Source organism: Dreissena polymorpha, chromosome 2, assembly GCF_020536995.1.
Source record: "Dreissena polymorpha isolate Duluth1 chromosome 2, UMN_Dpol_1.0, whole genome shotgun sequence".
In the NCBI taxonomy this organism is placed as follows: domain Eukaryota; kingdom Metazoa; phylum Mollusca; class Bivalvia; order Myida; family Dreissenidae; genus Dreissena; species Dreissena polymorpha.
This window is the reverse complement of record NC_068356.1, coordinates 27,332,008-27,352,255: the sequence shown is the minus strand read 5'-3', so window position 1 is coordinate 27,352,255 and position 20,248 is coordinate 27,332,008. Positions and strand designations below refer to the sequence as shown.

Below are 20,248 nucleotides of genomic sequence, written 5' to 3'. Positions count from 1 at the left end.
ACTCTGGGGTCTCATTGAGATACAGGCGCATGTAAATGATTCTGCTATTTGACCCAAAATATTTCACAATTGGCTATTTTTTAAAGCTAGAGATAAAATAAGCTAGAAACCCCCTCCTTCTTTTGGAAATCCTTCGCCTACTTTGAAATTTAATGAAACTCAAACAGGATAAAGTTTAATCTTATGTTCTGCAATGCCATTTACAATGTGAAATTGTCTAAGACAGAACACAAGAGCTTGAACTTGCGATCAATCTTACATTGTACATGTCTCTCCCGCTGCCAACAAGACTTCTGATCACAGTTATCTCCCCGCGGTCATTGATGCTGAAGTAGCTTCCTGCATCAGGGGTCACAGGGGTCAGGGTGTACTCCACCTGCCCATATATCTGAAACAAACACACCAAACATAAATAATAACATGATTTAAACAAGAGCACCGCCTTGCGGGTGCAGACCGCTCATCTATTTTCTTTTTAAAGGTGAAGGGACTCTCATTTTCAATCACAAAGGAGGGAGGAGTGGAGTGAAGAGGGGTGTATAGTGTGGGGTTGTGGACATTTATTACATTATCTTCCAAAAAAGCGAAAAAAAAAAAAAAAAAATAAAAAAATCGGGGGGGGGGGGGGGGGGTATAGTGTGAGGGTGTGGTGATAATTTGTGAGATGATCTTAAAAAAAAAAAAAAAAAAAAAAAAAATCAAAAAAAAATTTGGGGGGGGGGGGGGGGGTGGGGTGGGGGGGTGGGGTGGGGGTATAGTGTGAGGGTGGTGGTGGTCATTTGTGAGATGATCTTATAAAAAAAAAAAAAAAAAAAAAAAAAAAATAGGGGGGGGGGGGAGGGGGGGGAGGGGGGGGGAGGGCACGGGGGATGGTTTGGGTGAAGTCTATTGTGGTATGTCAGGTAAGAGTAGTTTCATCAAAGTATCAATCAAATCTAATCATAAATAAAGAAGTTATGGCAATTTTAGCAAAATTTAATAATTTGACCTTGAGAGTCAAGGTCATTCAAAGGTCAAAGTAAAATTCAAGTTGCCAGGTACAGTAACCTCATGATAGCATGTAAGTATTTGAAGCTTGAAAGCAATAGCCTTGATACTTCGAGTGGATCGAAACACAAAATTTAACCATATATTAAAAGTTACTAAGTCAAAAAAGGGCCATAATTCCGTAACAATGACAACCAGAGTTATGCAACTTGTCCTTTTACTGTACCCTTATGATAGTTTGTGAGTGTTCCAAGTATGAAAGCAATATCTATGATACTTTAGGGGTAAAGTGACCAAAACATAAATCTTAACCAAATTTTCAATTTTCTAAGTATAAAGGGCCCATAATTCCGTCCAAATGCCAGTCAGAGTTACATAACTTTGCCTGCACCGTCCCCTTATGATAGTTCATAAATCTTGCAAGTATGAAAGCAATAGCTTTGATACTGTAGGAATAAAGTGGACCTAAACACAAAACTTAATCAAATTTTCAATTTTCTAAGTATAAAAAGGGCACATAATTCTGTCAAAATGCCAGTCAGAGTTACATTACTTTGCCTGCACAGTCCCCTTATGATAGTTAGTAAGTGTTGCAAGTATGAAAGCAATAGCTTTGATGCTTAAGGAATAAAATGGACCTAAACACAAAACTTAACCAAAATTGTCAATTTTCTAAGTATAAAAAGGGCACATAATTCTGTCAAAATGCATGCCAGAGTTATCTAACTTTGCCTGCCCAGTCCCCTCATGATAGTAAGTAAGTGTACCAAGTTTGAATGCAATAGCATTGATACTTACTGAGAAAAGTGGAACTAAACGCAAAACTTAACCAAAATTTTCAATTTTTTAAGTATAAAAAGGGCACATAATTCTGTCAAAATGCACGCCAGAGTTATCTAACTTTGCCTGCCTAGTCCCCTCATGATAGTAAGTAAGTGTACCAAGTTTGAATGCAATAGCATTGATACTTTCTGAGAAAAGTGGACCTAAACGCAAAACTTAACCGGACGCCGACGCCAACGCCAACGCCAACGCCGACGCCGACGCCGACGCCGACGCCGACGCCAAGGTGATGACAATAGCTCATAATTTTTTTTCAAAAAATAGATGAGCTAAAAACCTTTTCCTGTAGGCATTTAAAACCCATGTCATACACACATATTCATCACTAGCTGCATATACCAAAATACCAATATACCAACAGCGAAATACAGATAGACATTTTGAATTCACAAGAACATGGTGAAGACAATCGGATGCTTAAATGATCATCGTTCTGTAAAAACTTTGCTTAATGTATGTGGGTAAAGTGTTGTCCCAGATTGGCCATAACAATCTGCACAGGACAATCAGGAATAACACTTTCCGCCTAAACTGTTTTTTGGTTAGAAGAGAATGCCTTAAAACAAAAAAACATAAAAGCAGAGTCTTCCATTTCATTTCGAAGGCTAATCTGGGATGACACTTTACGAACACGCATAAAGCTCAATTATCCTCTAACAAGGCTTAAATGATTGACCTTCAGCCCCACTTACAGCATTGTCGCCATCTGTAACTGCAATGGTGTTAACAGGAACACCAAGGGCCTGGATTTCCAAGAGGTTGGTGCCACAAGCCCCAGTCAGGAATGAGGGATTGTTCAGATTGAAATTGATGTTCACGTTGAAGATGGTTGTACTGCAGAGGGCTGGCACGCCCTGGTCACAAGCTCGGATTTGAACCTGTTGGATGAATAGATATTTGAGATAATATTTGTTTCAGCTATATTGCAAACTGTATTGAGACACTTGGACATTTGTTACCTCGGCAGAATTAGTACTTTTAACTATTGACAGTTTGACACAAAGTTGAAACCATTACTTGCCATTGGCCAAATGAACACCAAATCAACAACACTTATATGTACATATATAGTAAAAATTTAGTTTTTATATTATGGTGATTCATGCTACATAATAAAAAATCAAAAATAATTATGTTTGTGTGGACATTCTATGGTTTTGGGTTCATGTAAGTGAAGCAGTCTTACCTGGTATCTGTCCAGAATGGTGTTAACATCTGTGCTAATGCGGTTGTTGAGTCGCAGTGTTCCAGTGTTGTCAATGGAGAACAGGGACGTATATTCAGGAAGCACACCAACAACACTGTAGGTCACAGTGCGGTACGGCGGCTTAAATGGCATTAATTAAAATACATTAAAAATACATTCACTGACTCTTTAACATGTACTACTCTGAACAATTTGAGCAATTTTATGTGATTAAAAGTACAAAGGTTTAGAACATACTACAATGTATAAATAAGATTTTTTGTGAACTCTATATTCTCACCATCTAAACAAAAACAAGCAAATTAGTTTAATTGATATCCCCCGCCAATATGCTTCTGGACACAAAAGTGTTATATTTAACACTCAAAAAAGCATTTTTTAAAGATAAAAAGGGCCATAACTCCGTTATTAACAGATGGTGTACAATGCCATTTGGCGAGCATCATCCTTTTATCCATATATATACTCATACCAAGTTTCAATGAAATCCGCCAAAGCACTTCCAAGATATTGCTCCAAACACAAGAAAGCCGGACGGACGGAAAGATGGATGGAAAGACGGGCGGACGGATGGACGGACAACACCAAAACAATATCCCTCTGCCTATGGCGGGGGATAATTAAAATTTTCGTTTTTTCGAATTAAGAAGAATAGACCTGATGTGAATCCACTACACAAATAAAACATACATAGTCATTGGTGTCAGCATCGGTCGCTGAGATAGCCCCTTGGGAGATTATCACCGGACCGAGTGATCCAGCATTCCATGCAATTGTCTGAGCGTAACTAGCCGTGTTTTGGAAAATCGGGGTGTTCAGGTTCCTCCACACTGTGACCTCAACTCGAGCAGACGCTGTTTTTGAAATCGGTCCAGCATCACTTGCAATCACATTGAACTGCAATAGAGAGAAAAGAATGTTTAATGACATTTCATCTTGATTTAATTTTGTGTTTAAAAAAACAACATTTATTCTTTATTTATGTTGATCTACTTAATATTGCATTATTTGTCAAAAGATAATTTAATATTTTTTCACAATGTTTGTATCCAGAAATTCAATGCAAACAATTATGTTCAATGCCAAGTACAAACCACGAATTGGTTGGCGTTAGACAAATCGTCATGGAGACTGTTGGTCACATAGATCTGTCCTGTCTGGCTGTTGATAGCAAAATAGCGCAGAGCATTACCAGTGGCTTGCAGAGAATATGAAATTGTTCTGTATTGGAGCTGAAAATACAAAAGATAGGATAATTTAGTGACAGCATTGGAATGTCAAGATAAGCCATGTTCATAACAACATCTTCCAGAGATAGTTCATTATTGTTGTGAAGCCTGATCCTTAACATAAGATGGATACCACAAAATTAAATATGAATAATTAATAATATACCAGCCGATCTGTGTCAGTAGCTGTAACAGTCCTGATGACTGTGTCTCGCTGCGTGTCCTCGGGTATGGCAGCTGTGTAGAGCGTTTGATTAAACACGGGTGTCTCGAGGTTACGATCCACATTCACAGTCACCATGGTGGAGGCACTGCATCGACGGTCAACAGGGTTTGTGATGGTCACCCAGGGCTGCAAAGTGACAAAAAAAGGATTGTATGGTTTCCAAAAATAACAAAAGCGCCAAAACAAGCAATATCGGAGATAATTGGAAATAAAAATAAAAAAATATTTTTTATTTTATTTTTTATATTCAGATGAACCAATCCATTATAACTTATTTATATTTGGGTAAACCTACCCGATACACCAGTGTGGATTCTCCACTATTGTCCAGGCGTGACCTAGTCCTGATCTCAGCTGTGTTTGTCGTCTGCTTCACAATTTCAAAGAAACCATTCGGATCAGAGCCAACATTGATCGAAAAAGTGATGTTATTGTAGGGGGCATTCTGAAATATAAGAAATATACCATTAAGCATATCATACAATTCATATTAAACATTTTATACTATGATTATTGCATACTTAATACTAGGTGGATCACTCAATTTAATTGAAAAAAGTACTGTTTTCAATTTAAATTAATAAAGTATTTTGTCCTTCGCATACCAGGTCGGAATCCAGTGCTGCAATAGTTGTCACAGGAGTCCCGATGGGGACATTTTCCCGCAGGTTACCAATGAGGGACACCCCAGAAGGGAAAGAGGGACAGGCACGGTTTCGGTTGATTGTGATTGTGACAGAGGCTGTGTTGGTAGAGTTCCTTGCTGGTGTCCCATCATCCATCAATATGAATGTGACCTATGTGACAATATGAATTAATGATTTGTGGTAGTAAAATACATGAAATAAAAAGATTTAGCAGTCAAATCATTCCTTTCAGAAAAGAATCTTAAATTCATTTTGATCTAATTGAAACATAACTTTTCAATTAATAATTCAGCATTTATGATGAAGATAATTAATGTTTAACAATAAGCAACACATGAAAATGCTGCTTACACTGTATGTATCTGAAGGAGCGTCGACAAGGGAGCGTTTGACAAATATCTGGCCATTGTCATCCACGAAGAACCAGGTATTCCAGTCTAGTGGGTTTGGCTGACTGGCGATGAAATCAACATTGTGCTGAAAAAAACCCAGAAAGAATGAATTTGCATGATCAGTATACATTTGCAGACTCATGAGCGTAACCAACATAAAAAATTTATAATATGAAGAATCCTCATAAAGAAATATAGATCAGTCATTGTTGTCTTCCTCCTTGTCTTCATTGTTGTCATCATCATCATAATCATCAACAACAACAACATCATCATCATCTTTGGTATTGTCCACGTCCATGGACTTCTTGGATCTGATATTAAATGATCAACCCAAATGCTTGTTAATATACTCACATTATCTGGATCACTTCCAGACAACTGCAGAAGTAAGGTGCCGAAGGGCTCCTCTTCATTTATATTCTTTGTGTAGACCCTTTCTGACCACACTGGGGCAGACGGGTTACGGTTGACTGTTATGGTCAGATTAGTGATTGCGACGTCTTCAGGTCGTATGCTGTCATATGCCTTGAGTCCAATCTGAAATGATCAATAGGACTCATAAGCTATCCTGATAACAAAACACTTAACTTTTAAATGTAATGGGACCACAATATGATAGGTCCCAGCAAATTTGGTAACAATCTGGCTTATCAATTGCAAAAAGAATTACAATAATATAGCACAGGCCAAGTTATTTGTAATATTTTTTGTTATGTCCCTCTGAAACTTAACTATATCTTTCCAGAACAAGCCAATATATCGAAATATGCACAATTATGAACAGTTTCAGTTAACAAGCATGTGAACCAGTTTTTGGCATTGACAAATAGACATGCTAAGAAGACATGTTTATTTGCACACCAATTGCTATTAATTCAATTACCTACACTGCATTATAATTCAGGAAATCTTTGCTTGTAAGGTTACATACCACATATTGCTGAGCTCGGTCCTGAGCCAGAAGCGGTGACTTGACAAAGATATTTGCTCGGGAGTTCCTGTTTGTGGGGTTCTCACGAGCAATACCAAAGTATCCTGGGGCGGCATCATAGCCAGTTATCTCATACATGATTTGTCCCTATGGGAATAACAGATGGAGATAAATAAGGTCAAGTTACAATGTATTGCTTTCAGAGATCTACTAACTGTTTCAATGATAGAGCTTTGTGATAAAAAAGAGCATGTTTAAAGTTACACTTCTATTTCACCATTATTATAAGGTTTTAGGAACAGTAACAATGGTAGGTCAGATTTGTAGAGATTATGACACTGGTTTTAAACTGAATTCTGCATTCCAAGAAAATATTCAATATGTATGATCGTTTCTAAACAGTAATACTATTTAATTGTAAATTGCTTATATGTTTTCAAAAAACCTTATATTCTAAAAGGAACGAAATCATTAATAGCTATGGTTTCTCACATACATTAAGGCTCAGATCATTGTCGATGGCCTCTGGGTTAAAGAACACTTGATTGAGTGGCATGTTGAAGTTGATAGTTGTCCTGTATTCACTAAAACCAGCAGGGAAATTGATAAACTGCGGGCTGAACTGGTTCCTCTGTACTGCAATAGTGCATGTTGTTGTAGCAGTCTTACCTCGACCATCACTCACGCTTACCGCGAACTGGAATAAACATTAACAACATGCGTTTAAGTGTCGACAAAGTTACATGAACAGGTATATTACATAGGTTAATCTGCTGTGTTTTCTAGCATAACTGAATGAAAAACCATAAAGAAAATGAACAAATGACAAGCTAACATACAGTGTATGTCTGTTGGTTATTTCCGGCAGTATCCAGGTACTTATTGAGTGTGATAAGGCCTGACAGAGGGTTCACGTAGAAGTTGGTCCAGTCCTGACTGTTGGCATTCTCAACGATAGCGAATCTCAAGTTGGGCACATCCTGTAACCCAGAAATGGCATTTGTAGTAAAAACAGAACATTTAGGAATTCCAAGCTGGTTCTCATATTTTAAATGGGTAACAAAACAATCACTTTGAGTGGAATGCATATAAAATTATTGTTTTTATGAAGATTAATTTTGTTTATTCAAGATGCATTGGTATACATTAGTATTGTATAAAAATTATTGCACACCATTTCAACAAAAGAATATATTAAGGCATGTCTTAATATGCTTAATTGAAACAAAAGTAAACATTAATCACAACTTGTTTCAAAGATGATATTTCAGTAGACAAGCAATTAATTAACATCTTACCACCGCATCAGCGTCATTGGCCAGTATTTGGAATACCGATGACCCCTGGGCAGTCATTTCCGTGATGCTGTTGGAGCAGGCAGGACTTGTGAATGCAGGAGTGTTGGGGTTGCGAATGACCTGGATGTCCACATCTGTGAAGATCTCTTGTCGGGTCACAGCGTACTGGTAGGAAGCCTTGATCTTCAGCTGAGAAGCAAACACACAGAGCATGATGGAGTGGTTAAAATACAATTAAAGTTTCTCAATTACACAATTTTTACCAACTATGAGTATATAAACAAACAAGAGATGTGTTTGTTAGAAACACAATGCGCCACTTTGATTTATTTATTTTTGTTTTTGATTATATCCCTTTAAAAAATATTACTTCCCTTGTAAAAATGATCTGTACCTACCAAATGATAAATATAAATAATCTCCCTTTGAAGCTAGTTACTTCCCTGGGATTTGTTTTTTTGACCTTTGACCTTGAATGATGACCTTGACCTTTCACCACTCAAAATGTGCAGCTCCATGAGATACACATGCATGCCAAATATCAAGTTGCTATCTTCAATATTGCAAAAGTTATGGCCAATGTTAAAGTTTTCGGATGGACAGACAGACTGACAGACAGTTCAAATGCTATATGCTACCCTACCGGGGGCATAAAAACCTTTATTCTATTAGCAGTATCAACTGTTATCAGATATATTCATTTGTTGTAGAAATAATGACACTGGAGATAATAGACAAAAATTAACAGGGCAATGCCATGAAACTAGGTTTTCAACATTTATAAATAGCACCAAAATGCAATTGTTAGCTAGGTCTGCTAGGTCAAGAAAACAAAGCATGTAAATCTTACAGTCATACTTTGCGAACATAAAGAGTGTATTCTGTCTTGTTAACAATTATGTGAATAATTTCTCAATCCTTTCACCACACACCAAAGGGCAGATGGCTAAAACTGTTTAGCCAACATAATGAATAATCAAGCCACATTTACCTTATAAGCAGATACAAGGTTCTTATCTTCCAGCAAGCTCTTCTTGATCCTGACTTCTCCAGTGGTCTCATTGAGGGAGAAGTACAGCGGAGCTTCATACAGCTGATTGTTGTCCAAGGCAAACGTGGCACCCTGACAACACAAACGAGATTCAATTAATCAAAAGAAGTAGTGCTTTTTGTTTCTTTTATTGTTGGTATGCTAAAAATCACATTTATCAGGCATTTTTTTACCTTTAAATAAATAATATTCAAACATCTACTAGCGAATGTACTTCACCTATAAACCCACTGTGCAGTAATGGCAATTTCCCCTAATTTAATGTGATTATTAAAGCAAAATATTGCAAACAACCAACACACTTTATGTGACAAGTCCCTGTTGCAAAAAACAGTGATATTCAAAATCTTCTACACTAATTTGCAGTTACCACTTGGTTTGTTTCAGCAGAAGTGAGAAGTGATCCCACCGCCCTGTCTTCGGTGATGAAGGCCACGTAGGGGGCACGGACCCAGGCAAGTTGCTGGGCATCTGTCAACACTGTCGCCTGGACAACCACGGAGCTGCGTAACTTTGGATTGCCTTGGTCTTCCACGAATATGTTGTACTGGTGAAGAAATTGAGATTCATAGTTAAGATGTTAGTGTAAGTCAAAACAACTGTACAATAATCCATTACAATAATTACTAGAAATAAGTCAAAAACCATGATGAATAATTCCAAAGCCTTTTCTAATTAAAACTAATGAAAGAACCTTTCAAAATCAGTTTTCATTCCCAAACCACAAGAGTGGAAGGTAACCACTTATCTTTCAGTAACAGTATAGAAAGCAACATACCAGGAAAGGGTTGGTGGGAGGCAATGGTGTCAATGAAGACTTCACTCGAAGGGTACCATCAAGGCTAATCTCCACATAAGCATTGGGAACAGTCTCGTAGAAATTAAATACATTGTTTGGAGACTGAAAGAAAACAACAATACATAAAGTTATGTAAAACAACATTGTATAATCAACAACAACAAAATTAAGGAAATACATATAAAGGAAAGTATATTTTTAAAGCATTTTGTCAATTTTTGATACTAAAAATTAAAAGATGGTGTGTACCTCAATAAATATAAGTTATATTCTAATATCAAATGAAATTCATAAACCATATTTCAATTACATTACTCTGTATTAAAGGTTATTTCTGTATATGAAATTTTTTGTAACATGTATGTAGAAGATTGAAACATAATCTCATCATATACAATCAAAATACTTCTTATAACATCATGTGTTATCATTTATTTTTGCACTCAAGCCAAGTATAGTTTTTTTCATACAAAGTTTCATTATATAAAAATTTCAATACCAGTCTATCAGAATCAGTTGCAGACACTTTATAGATGGCGTATCCAATGGGTGCAGTCCTTTGAACTGTGACCTCATAGCGTGATTGGCCAGCTGGAAGCGTGAACACAGGTGGTTCCAAATTACGGTTCACAGTAATGCGAACCAGTGTTTCTGCTGTTCTGGGAGTTGTTGGGGCCCCGTCTGTGGCTCTAAGCACCAGCTGGTAAATAAATAAATTGGAATGTCCTTACATGAAACAAACATAATGATGATGGCATGCATTGAGGGTTTAAAAAGTTTTTCAAATCGGTGTCTGTTTAAGAGCAATTAAATAGATACTTAAATGTGAAGGAATATAACTTTAACATACAAGACTACTAACACCAGAAATCCATTAAATGTGTTTGACAAGTCTATATAAACATACCTCATAGTTGTAGGCACTGTCAGCGAGTAACAGGTTGGCATTTTTGACGCGAATTCCTGCAGTTCGACTGGCCGTGTTGACGTCTGTGAGCTCAAAGATGTCGTTCCCAAAGCCAGTGCTTGGTTTAACTTGCATCACAGTCACATCTGAGTAGGGTGACTGAAACAAAGTACGGCCAATATATGACTGTCATGGAAAATAAAAATGAAACATATAATGGCTCCTCATTATATTATGTGTCATGCTGATTGATTTCTGTAGACATTGAAAGTGAAACAAGGTATAAAATAATGTGATAATCATGGAAAGAAAGTTATTTCAACAAGGGACAAATTTGTCACAAAACCAGGTTTTCAATATTTAAAAAAAGTCTGATAAAGGGAGACAATTCAAAATGTGCATTGTTACCCCCCTTGTTTCAAATTCAATCTATTTATACTCGTGGCAACCTTGATTTCAATTTGAAAAAAAAAAAGTCATAGTTACCCCCCTTGTTTCAAAATCAATCTATTTTTAGTCATGGCAACCTTGACCTTGGAGATATCAATGTAATTCTTTCGCGCGACACACAGTCCAATGATGGTGAACACATGTGCCAAATAATTTTAAAATCTCACAATGAACGACATAGTCTATAAATGGAAAACCTGGTTAATATTAATACAAATTTTTTAAATAAAATTCATTTTAATTATTAAATACTTACCTGTTATCGTATGCTTATACTTTCCAAGGGGAAATAACTCATCCGGAATTTTAACTGGGAATCCGCCACCTCAATACCGTAATACAGGCCAGGTTAAACATAGTGCAATGCCACCTAGCCAAAAATCGGTAACCAACCCTCAATATTCTTTCAATATATATACAAAAATATTAATCGAATAGCGGGGTGGGAGGTGGGACTTACCGATAACAGGTAAGTATTTAATAATTAAAATGAATTTTATTTAAAAAAATTGTTTTAATGTCATAAATACTGACCTGTTATCATATGCTGATTTTGCAGCTGCGGTGGGAAGGTTCGTATATATTTTCCCAACACAGTAGAACCCATAAACAGGGTTATCAGCTAATGATATCAAGTAATCTTCGTTAAAACGGTATTAATTATGACTTCTCAGACAGAGTAATATGTCTATGTCGTAAAGAAGACACTACCGTTAGTGAAACCACAACAAGCCCAAACGTATACAAATTGTATTGTTGGCACTTCAGAAAACGAAGATAAAAAGATGACAAGGTGGTCGGATTCCTCCAGTAAACAGCTTAGAGCACGTCAAAAAGTGGGGTGTGATTAATATATGCCCACAAAACAGACAGAGCTCTTAATTCATGAGGTCAGATCCTAAAAAGGAATGAATCCTTAGATAGGATAAGATTAACTTTCCTTAGTCGAGGTCTAACCCCGAGAAATAGAAGCCGCAGACACATCTCCCCCCTTTTTTGGGGGAAATGAAGAGTGTCTTTGAGAACCTCGAATGGACTTCTGACTAACACTGCTGAGATAGAACTTCAAAGCCCTGATTGCCCAAAGAAGTTTATCCTCATCTTCATGACTACCAGTTTAAGAAAACTTGGAAACTTGAAGGTAGAAGCCATATAGAGGACTTGATATTAAGCAAGGAATCCTGGCTGACACAACAAAGTGAAAACGACAATAGATCCAACTGGAATTGGTCGTATTCAACAGAAAAAGCATGAATTTCAATTCTCCGTATGGTAAAAGCCATAATAAGAAGGAAAACCGTCTTAAAATTATATTGGAACTGTTAATAAGCCTGATGAAAAAGGTTCATAGGGAGATCATTAAGCATCCCAACATGTTACACAAGTCAAAACCGCTTAAGAAGGTAAAGGAACGAAAAACATAGTGTTGACGTTCCATAGTTTGGATCAGTTCCAAAATAGGTAAGACAGCACAGAGTTGCGATGACTTACACAAAACAAGGTATACGAAAGCATAATCTCTATCCTTTGATGAAGAAAAGAACAAATTTCTTATCATCAAGAAAAAGATGAGAAAAAACCTCTATGTATCTAGCAGAGTGATTAAGGTAATAACTATGCTCTCAATTACCCAGTAAAAAAATGAATTTCCATAGAACCTTATACAGTTCTGATGGAATTATCCTTGCACAAGTAACAAGGATTGAAACTCTAACAGAAAAACGTTCTTCTGTAGAGATAACTAAAAGTTATTAATGGCCAGACATGAAGTGGCACATGTTTGGATCAGTAAAAATATGTCTCAGTGAGATATGATATTTGACCTGTGAAGAAGTTTCCTGAAAATAATTGTACAGGAGACTTAAAAGGTCGTAGAACCATAATCCCATGGTTCATTAAGTATATTTCATGAAATTATGGCAAAAACTCAGTTATTGCAAAAACTCACCAAGAAGGCAAGATATTCCAGTTTATGTCAATGGACGAATGTATAACAATCGCACACCCTGCTGGATCGATTTCTGTGAACTGCATTGTTGACGTTGTTCAGCATACCGGTATACACTGCGATATACGATCGCATAACGCTAATAACTAGCGTTTGATGATAAACAACATTCTTTGATATACTATGTACACCATGCAACTCGTCTGCAACTTCACTGCCGCGCATGCGCAATTACATTATTGAACCCAACGGAAAAATAATTCGAAAGAAAGAACTGCAGGACAAAACGTCCAACAGGGCGTAGAGACGAACTGGTATGAGAAAGACGATAGAGAAAAATTGTTGTTCTTGCAAAGAACGAATAAGTTCCTGATTTCCAGTTACAAGGAGTGATAATATGATCATCTTCGTGTCTGTAAGTAAACCACGACCGATGTGTGATAGTTGAAACCATCACAAAGGAATCGTGAAAATGTGTTGTAAATGAAAAACAGCTAAAAAGAATTTTCGCTTTTCAAGATGTAGATGTGCAGGTGATATTCGTTAGGATACCACATAATTGAGAAAATCAAGATACGTTGTTCTATGTGATCGTCCATAACCTTATCTGCTCACATCTGTATAAGATGTAAGGAAGGTTGTGGTAGAATAAACTATAGTCTTGCAAAGATAATCTTCTAGTCTAGACACCACTGAATAGTGGTAAATAATGACAAAAATATGGAAATCTGTGTCATTAAATAATCCCGAGATTAATACAATTATCTTAAAAATAAAGCTGAAACGGACGTAAGAAAAGACATCTCAGCAGAAGGACCGGTGACCGGACCGGTAAATACCGACCGGTGACCGGAACCATTTGTCAAGGATGGGTGGGCAAAGAAACCACGGCAAGCCGAACTTTCCCACTCCAAACACACTTGAAAATTGGTAGAATAGGACAGTGTTTAACACTTATAAGTTTATGACCTATCTACAGAATATAGCCTCTTCTTGAACCAATAACAGGCGCCTTTAAAATCCTGGATAATACAGGTCGCGAAGTCATCGATTTGCGAAGTACGGAAATATGATTGATAGTGGTACCTCCGGAATCGGAGGTGTGATGGCAGAAAAAGGTGAAAACCCTAGGGGTAACCTTAAGCGGGTCCACGCTTGCCGGTAGAATGCATGGAAGTCTTAAATTCTGACTTGATTAATCCATTTACTTCAAGACTTCTAACCGGGACGAATTCTGAAAGGAATACGACCAGTTATAGGAAGACGGCCTGTTATGGCCAGAAGTGTAACTTTAAGATGAGGTCCCTCCAGATCCTAGGATCTAAGATCTGAGTTCAATAGGTCCTAAGCCATCTACAAGACTGTAGCCGCTATGCGGTCAATCTGATAGGCAATCATATGTATCAGAACTCTTGTTGATTCCAGTAGCTTGAAAATATGCACTGCCGTAGGAGCAATAGAAAAGCAGAAGTCGATACAAATGTCGTCTTGCTAATCCTGCTAGCGTCATTAATGTGTCCCAACTGTTCCGTGACACTGACTGCAAAGTCTGTAGCCGACAGGTAAAGGCGGTTAAAACAATTCATCCTTCGGGTAATTGGTAAGTGGTGACCGAACCGGACCGGTCAATGACCGGTAACTGTAGCCCGGTGAACGGACCAGTCATAATATGACCGGTGACGTTACCAGTTAAAGACCGAAAAATGGTGGAATCCACATGGTCTGTTATCAATGTCAAGCACTGCTCGGAAAAGAAGATCATGCCAAAAAATCCAATTAGATGGCGATGAGACATCACTTATTCTGACCGGTGATCAGTGATCGGTGATATGACCGATGAATGGTGACCGATGTCCGGTGATCGGGACCGGTATAATATAACGTCAGAATGGAAATATCTGGTGCAGAAGAATGACCATCCACGAAGTCATCTGATAATGTTAACCGGAAAACAACGGTAGATTATCAGTATAAATAGGCATAAGTGTCCTTGTAGTCGTAGTGGAGAAAAGAACAGCTTATCCCGAAGCCTGAATGTTAAACGAACTAGTGTTCGTATACAACTACGGCTCGGTGACTGCAACATGTGTGGATGCCATAAGAAGAACCATCACACGTGGAATGGAGACATGATATTCCTAAAGGAATAAAATGGAGAACGTCGATATGACCAGTAGGTTCATTAACGCCTACGTGAGAAGTGGCGACATCCATATAACTTCGATGCCGAAATATTGTTCGGCTACGCTGGAAATATTGTATTCTACAATATTGTCTCCGTGAGCATTGACATGATCGCTTACGAGCGTATCAACGCCGAGAACTGCTCAATGAAGGAGAGGTATGTTCGATAACTATCCAGTGGTGCTCAATGCAGTCCGCTGATGTCTACGTGAAGGTTGACGACGTCCTCGTTTCCTGCGATGTCGAGATCTGGATCGGCCGAGATGTGGATCGGCTGCGATGAGACCGAGATCTTCTAGAATAACGTCTCCGTGAGTGACGACGTGATCGCTTACGAGAGCCGCGACGATGAGAACTGCTCGACGAAGAAGAGCGTGTCCGATGTCTAATCCTTGATGAAGACGATGTATTCAACGAAGAATAGGAGAATAATTCAATGAAGAAGACCGAGTTCTTCTTCTTGACCGGTGACTGGTGTTATCGGTGGCAGGCCTAACTGATGACTGTTGACCGGTGACCGGAGCGGTGATCAATGACCGGACCGGTGACCGGACCGGACCGTTGACATGACCGGACCGGTGACATGACCGGACCGGTGACATGACCGGTGACCGGACCGGTGACATGACCGGTGACCGGACCGGACCGGTGACCAGACCGGTGACATGACCGGTGATCAATGACCGGACCGGTGACCGGACCGGACCGGTGATCAATGACCGGACCGGTGACCGGACCGGACCGGACCGGTGACCGGACCGGTGACATGACCGGTGACCGGACCGGACCGGTGACATGACCGGTGACCGGACCGGTGACATGACCGGTGACCGGACAGGACCGGTGACCGGACCGGTGATCAATGACCGGACCGGTGACCGGACCGGACCGGTGACCGGACCGGACCGGTGACATGACCGGTGACCGGACCGGACCGGTGACATGACCGGTGACCGGACCGGTGCTCAATGACCGGACCGGACCGGTGACATGACCGGTGACCGGACCGGCCGGTCAGACGTCGATCAATGGTCCGTGATCAACGTCCCCGGTGACGTACCGGTCATATCATGACCAGTGTTGTCACCGGATAATGACCGTATGGCGGATGCCAAATGGACCGGCATTGGTCGATGTCCTTGACCAATGCCATCGGGCAAAGACCGGCTGACGGGTGTCGCCATATGGTCTGATGTTGACCGACTGTCCAAGAGACTTAGCATAGTACGGTCGCGATCGTTCCCGATACCCGGTGACTGATACTGCAACTATCATCCATGATCTGCGAAGTCACCGGGTATTTATCCACTCTTGTTTCTGCGACCATCATGTAGTCGAATATTTGAAAAACAAGAGCAAAGCATATTCAACCATAAACTGGTCACAGACCAGATTATCATACGGCACATAAAATCATTATTTGACCATAATGAAAATTATAATAATACTGCCGTAGATCATAAATTAAACAAAAGTTTAATTCAAAACAGATGAAAAATAAAATGACGATCAATTAGATTGTCATACGGAACGTTAAAATCATTATTGCACACAATGGCAAATGATAAACAATCTGTCAATAGAAGAACACGCTTTGCACGATCTCGTAACACATTAGAAGAACATGCTTTGCACGTTCTAGCAATGTATTAGAAGAGCACGTTTTGCACGTGGTCGTTCGCGCCTGAAAACAGCCAGCATGGTAGAAATAAACCATTGTTCGATAAAAACAAGCATGGCTTACCTTTTACAAATGAAACAAAATCCATTAAATCCACACAAATTAATCCGAATGAGAAATAAAAAGATAAATAACACAATTTATCTATTCAAAACCCCAATCAACCAAGTGAAAAACAATATTTTAATTCAGAGCCGTAAAAGACACGTTTACACCTGGTTGATCCGGAAAGAATATTGAGGGTTGGTTACCGATTTTTGGCTAGGTTGCATTGCACTATATTTAACCTGGCCTGTATTACGGTATTGAGGTGGCGGATTCCCAGTTAAAATTCCGGATGAGTTATTTCCCCTTGGAAAGTATAAGCATACGATAACAGGTCAGTATTTATGACATTAAAAATAAAATCACAATTATGATGAGTATGTTAGGCTGAAAAACCAAATATTTCCCTCACCACAGTGTCATTGTCCCTCCATGAGACGGACGCAATCAAAGTGCCATTTGGAGAGTTGCTGTTAATGGAGGCGCCATACGGAGTGTTGAGGAACTCCGGAGGAAAATTGTTGCGGTTGACGACAACTTGAACCACAGCCTGGTTGGTAGCAGGATTTTTTGGGTTTCCCATGTCGTTACCAACGATTGTAACCTACAACCACAGTGTGAACTTTTATGATACAAAGCATACATGTAAAAATGTTAGTAATTAAAAGAGGGACAATCATCATGAAACATGTGAAAAATACACACTTCAAATTCTTTAAACAAAATGGAACATCGAATAGTTTAGCATACGGTGTAACTGGTAGTCCTTGTGACATCACTGGTCAGTGGCCTAACAAGCTGCAGCTTGTTGCCGTTGTTGATAAAGAAGAAACTTGTGTTTGAAGTCTGAGTGGGGCCAACTCGCATCTCCACTTGCTGTTTAATCATATACATAATGCCATAAGACTCATAATAGCAGCCCCCATCCATATTACAACAAAAACACACAAGATAGTTAAACTAAAACTTTGTTTTTAAGTTTAATGTAAATTTTGCAAGGTGCAAAAAACAAATATATATATATATAGAACTTGATTAAATTTTACCAAAAACTAAATGACAACAAATTTCAAAAAAATTATCAGCATTTACATTCCCTTAATATTTAAAAAGCAATCCATGCAAACAGAAAAGATCTTACATCGCCATCAGGATCAGTCAACGTTATAATGGTGAGGTCTTCGCCAGTTGGCTTGTGTTCATTGATGACAGCTGTGTACACACTTGGTATAAAAATAGGATCTCCAGCATTTCTGTCCACTACCACACGAAGAGAGACATACGAGGAAAGATATGGGAGGCCAGCTTTCCTGGGTAAACCACCATCTCGAACCTCCAAACGTAGCTGCATGAAATAGGGAGGAGTACATTAATAAAGCCTTATTGTTAATCTTAAACCAAATACAAAACAGAGGCAATCTTAACAATGTTTTTACAAGTTACGACAATACACATTAATATCTGCAAATATATGTTAATAATAAAACTTACCAAATACTCTACGGTACTATCAAGATTTATGTCCCTTGTGAGAACCAGTCGACCGTCTGTGTTCATTTGGAAGAAAGTGGATTCTGGGTACGATCCCTCCAGGAAGAAATTGTAGGAATTAAATGGGACCTGAAAAAAATAATTACGTCAGGTAAGCAAAAAAGCATATTAATAGTCAGTTAATTGTTTACAGACAACAAAAGAAAATCTTAAAGACAAAACAATAAGCCATGAATACCGCGGTGTCACTGTCGCTTCCTGAAGCCTGGAACACAAGTGTTCCCGCTCTGGCTGTAGAGTCGATAAACACAACATCATTGATGCCGTTGGTGGCGTTGTTATCAATGTTTGTGAAAACAGGGGCAAAATTGTTGCGCAAGACATTGATTGTCAGGGTGATGGTCACTCCTTCCTTTGGTGTTGGGGCTGCATCTCGCGTCCCAATGGTCAGCTGTAATGTGGAAATAAAACATGAGGTGGCAATAAACCTAGACGGTGCAATTTGTTCATTGTAAAAGATTTATATAAAAGAGCATCTGATGATAAACATAGTCTCTATCTCGGGTTGATAATCACCTTAATCCTTACAAACTAATAATTGCCCATGAAACAAAATCTAAAGAAAATGCTGCAGAAAAAATAGAATAAAAAATTACCATAAAAACAAGAGATGTGTTTGTCAGAAACACAATGCCCCCTATTGCGCCGCTTTAAAATAAAATTTCAATATATCTTTTGGCAAGTTTTAGAAATTATTTCCCCTTTAAAGCTTATTACTTTCCTTGGATTGTATTTTTTGACTTTTGACATGGAAGGATGACCTTGATCTTGACCTTTTACCACTCAAAATGTGCAGCTTCATGAGATACACATGCATGCCAAATATCAAGTTGCTATCTTTCATATTGCAAAAGTTATGGCCAATGTTAAAGTTTTCGGACGGACGGACAGACAGACGGACAGACTGATGGACAGATCAACTGCAATATGCCATCCTACCAGGGGCATAATAATGAATGCCTGAAAGGAGCTTAAACAATTTTTTATATTGTTATATTTTTTGTACAAGCTTAAGACAAAGACGTTCAGGCCTCATTCAAAAGTATTGGTATATCATAAATGAGTCGTGTTCTGAGAAAACTGGGCATAATACATGTGTGTAAAGTGTCATCCCAGATTAGCCTGTGCAGTCGGCACAGGCTAATCAGGGACGACACTTTCCACCTAAATTGGATTTTAGCTAAGAAGAGACTTCATTTAAACGAAAAATGTCATCAAAGCGGAAAGTGTTGTCCCTTATAAGCCTGTACGGACGACACTTTACGCATATGCATTATGCCCAGTTTTCTCAAAGCACAACTCAAATATTTGTCATAACATGAGCTGCCTTCTGGGAAAACTGGACTTGATGCAAGTGCATAGAGTGTAGTCCCAGGTAAGCTTGTACAGTCTGCACAGGCTAACCAGGGAGGACAATTTCTGCTTTTATGGAATTTTTTCTTAAAAGAAAGTTTTTTCCAACCAAAATTCCAGTTTCTGCCAAAAGTGTCGTCCCTGATTAGCCTGTGCAGACTAGACAGGCTAATCCGGGAAGATAATTTACATATATGCACTTAGCCCAGTTTTTCCAAAACAAGGTTTACACAAAGCACTGACCGTGTACTGGTCAGGTTGAGGCTTCAGCAGGGAACCTGTTCCACTGACAGTCACACGGCCATCAGAATTCAATGTGAATGGAACGCTTGATGAAGATCTAAAGTAGTACACCACTGTACTGAATGGTTGCTGCAAGTGCAAAGCAAAGTTAGAATCAAGAAAACGTTCTTTACAAATATTTGAAATTGCAAAAATAATATAAAACTAAAAAGATATGTTTTTATCATTCGAGGACCATACATTATTTTTTTCGAAAATTTATAGTTCATAATT

The 20,248-nt window shown here is 38.6% G+C and overlaps 1 protein-coding gene across 1 annotated transcript in view; it reads right to left on the bottom strand.

Moving 5' to 3' along the window:
• Positions 1 to 20,248, bottom strand: part of LOC127866342 (protocadherin Fat 4-like) — a 74,981-nt gene that overhangs the window by 22,672 nt on the left and 32,061 nt on the right. The window contains exons 50-74 of the mRNA XM_052406815.1: positions 19,976 to 20,104; positions 18,558 to 18,770; positions 18,320 to 18,448; positions 17,970 to 18,173; positions 17,579 to 17,704; positions 17,241 to 17,432; positions 10,521 to 10,679; positions 10,113 to 10,313; positions 9,593 to 9,715; positions 9,185 to 9,361; positions 8,755 to 8,886; positions 7,764 to 7,952; positions 7,305 to 7,445; positions 6,962 to 7,162; positions 6,466 to 6,612; positions 5,889 to 6,071; positions 5,491 to 5,616; positions 5,098 to 5,289; positions 4,788 to 4,937; positions 4,433 to 4,618; positions 4,132 to 4,269; positions 3,728 to 3,934; positions 3,017 to 3,157; positions 2,523 to 2,708; positions 260 to 388 (exon numbers count right to left, since the gene is read on the bottom strand). Coding sequence (XP_052262775.1) covers positions 260 to 388; positions 2,523 to 2,708; positions 3,017 to 3,157; positions 3,728 to 3,934; positions 4,132 to 4,269; positions 4,433 to 4,618; positions 4,788 to 4,937; positions 5,098 to 5,289; positions 5,491 to 5,616; positions 5,889 to 6,071; positions 6,466 to 6,612; positions 6,962 to 7,162; positions 7,305 to 7,445; positions 7,764 to 7,952; positions 8,755 to 8,886; positions 9,185 to 9,361; positions 9,593 to 9,715; positions 10,113 to 10,313; positions 10,521 to 10,679; positions 17,241 to 17,432; positions 17,579 to 17,704; positions 17,970 to 18,173; positions 18,320 to 18,448; positions 18,558 to 18,770; positions 19,976 to 20,104 — 4,101 coding nt within the window. The remainder of the gene's footprint in view (positions 1 to 259; positions 389 to 2,522; positions 2,709 to 3,016; positions 3,158 to 3,727; positions 3,935 to 4,131; positions 4,270 to 4,432; positions 4,619 to 4,787; positions 4,938 to 5,097; positions 5,290 to 5,490; positions 5,617 to 5,888; positions 6,072 to 6,465; positions 6,613 to 6,961; positions 7,163 to 7,304; positions 7,446 to 7,763; positions 7,953 to 8,754; positions 8,887 to 9,184; positions 9,362 to 9,592; positions 9,716 to 10,112; positions 10,314 to 10,520; positions 10,680 to 17,240; positions 17,433 to 17,578; positions 17,705 to 17,969; positions 18,174 to 18,319; positions 18,449 to 18,557; positions 18,771 to 19,975; positions 20,105 to 20,248) is intronic.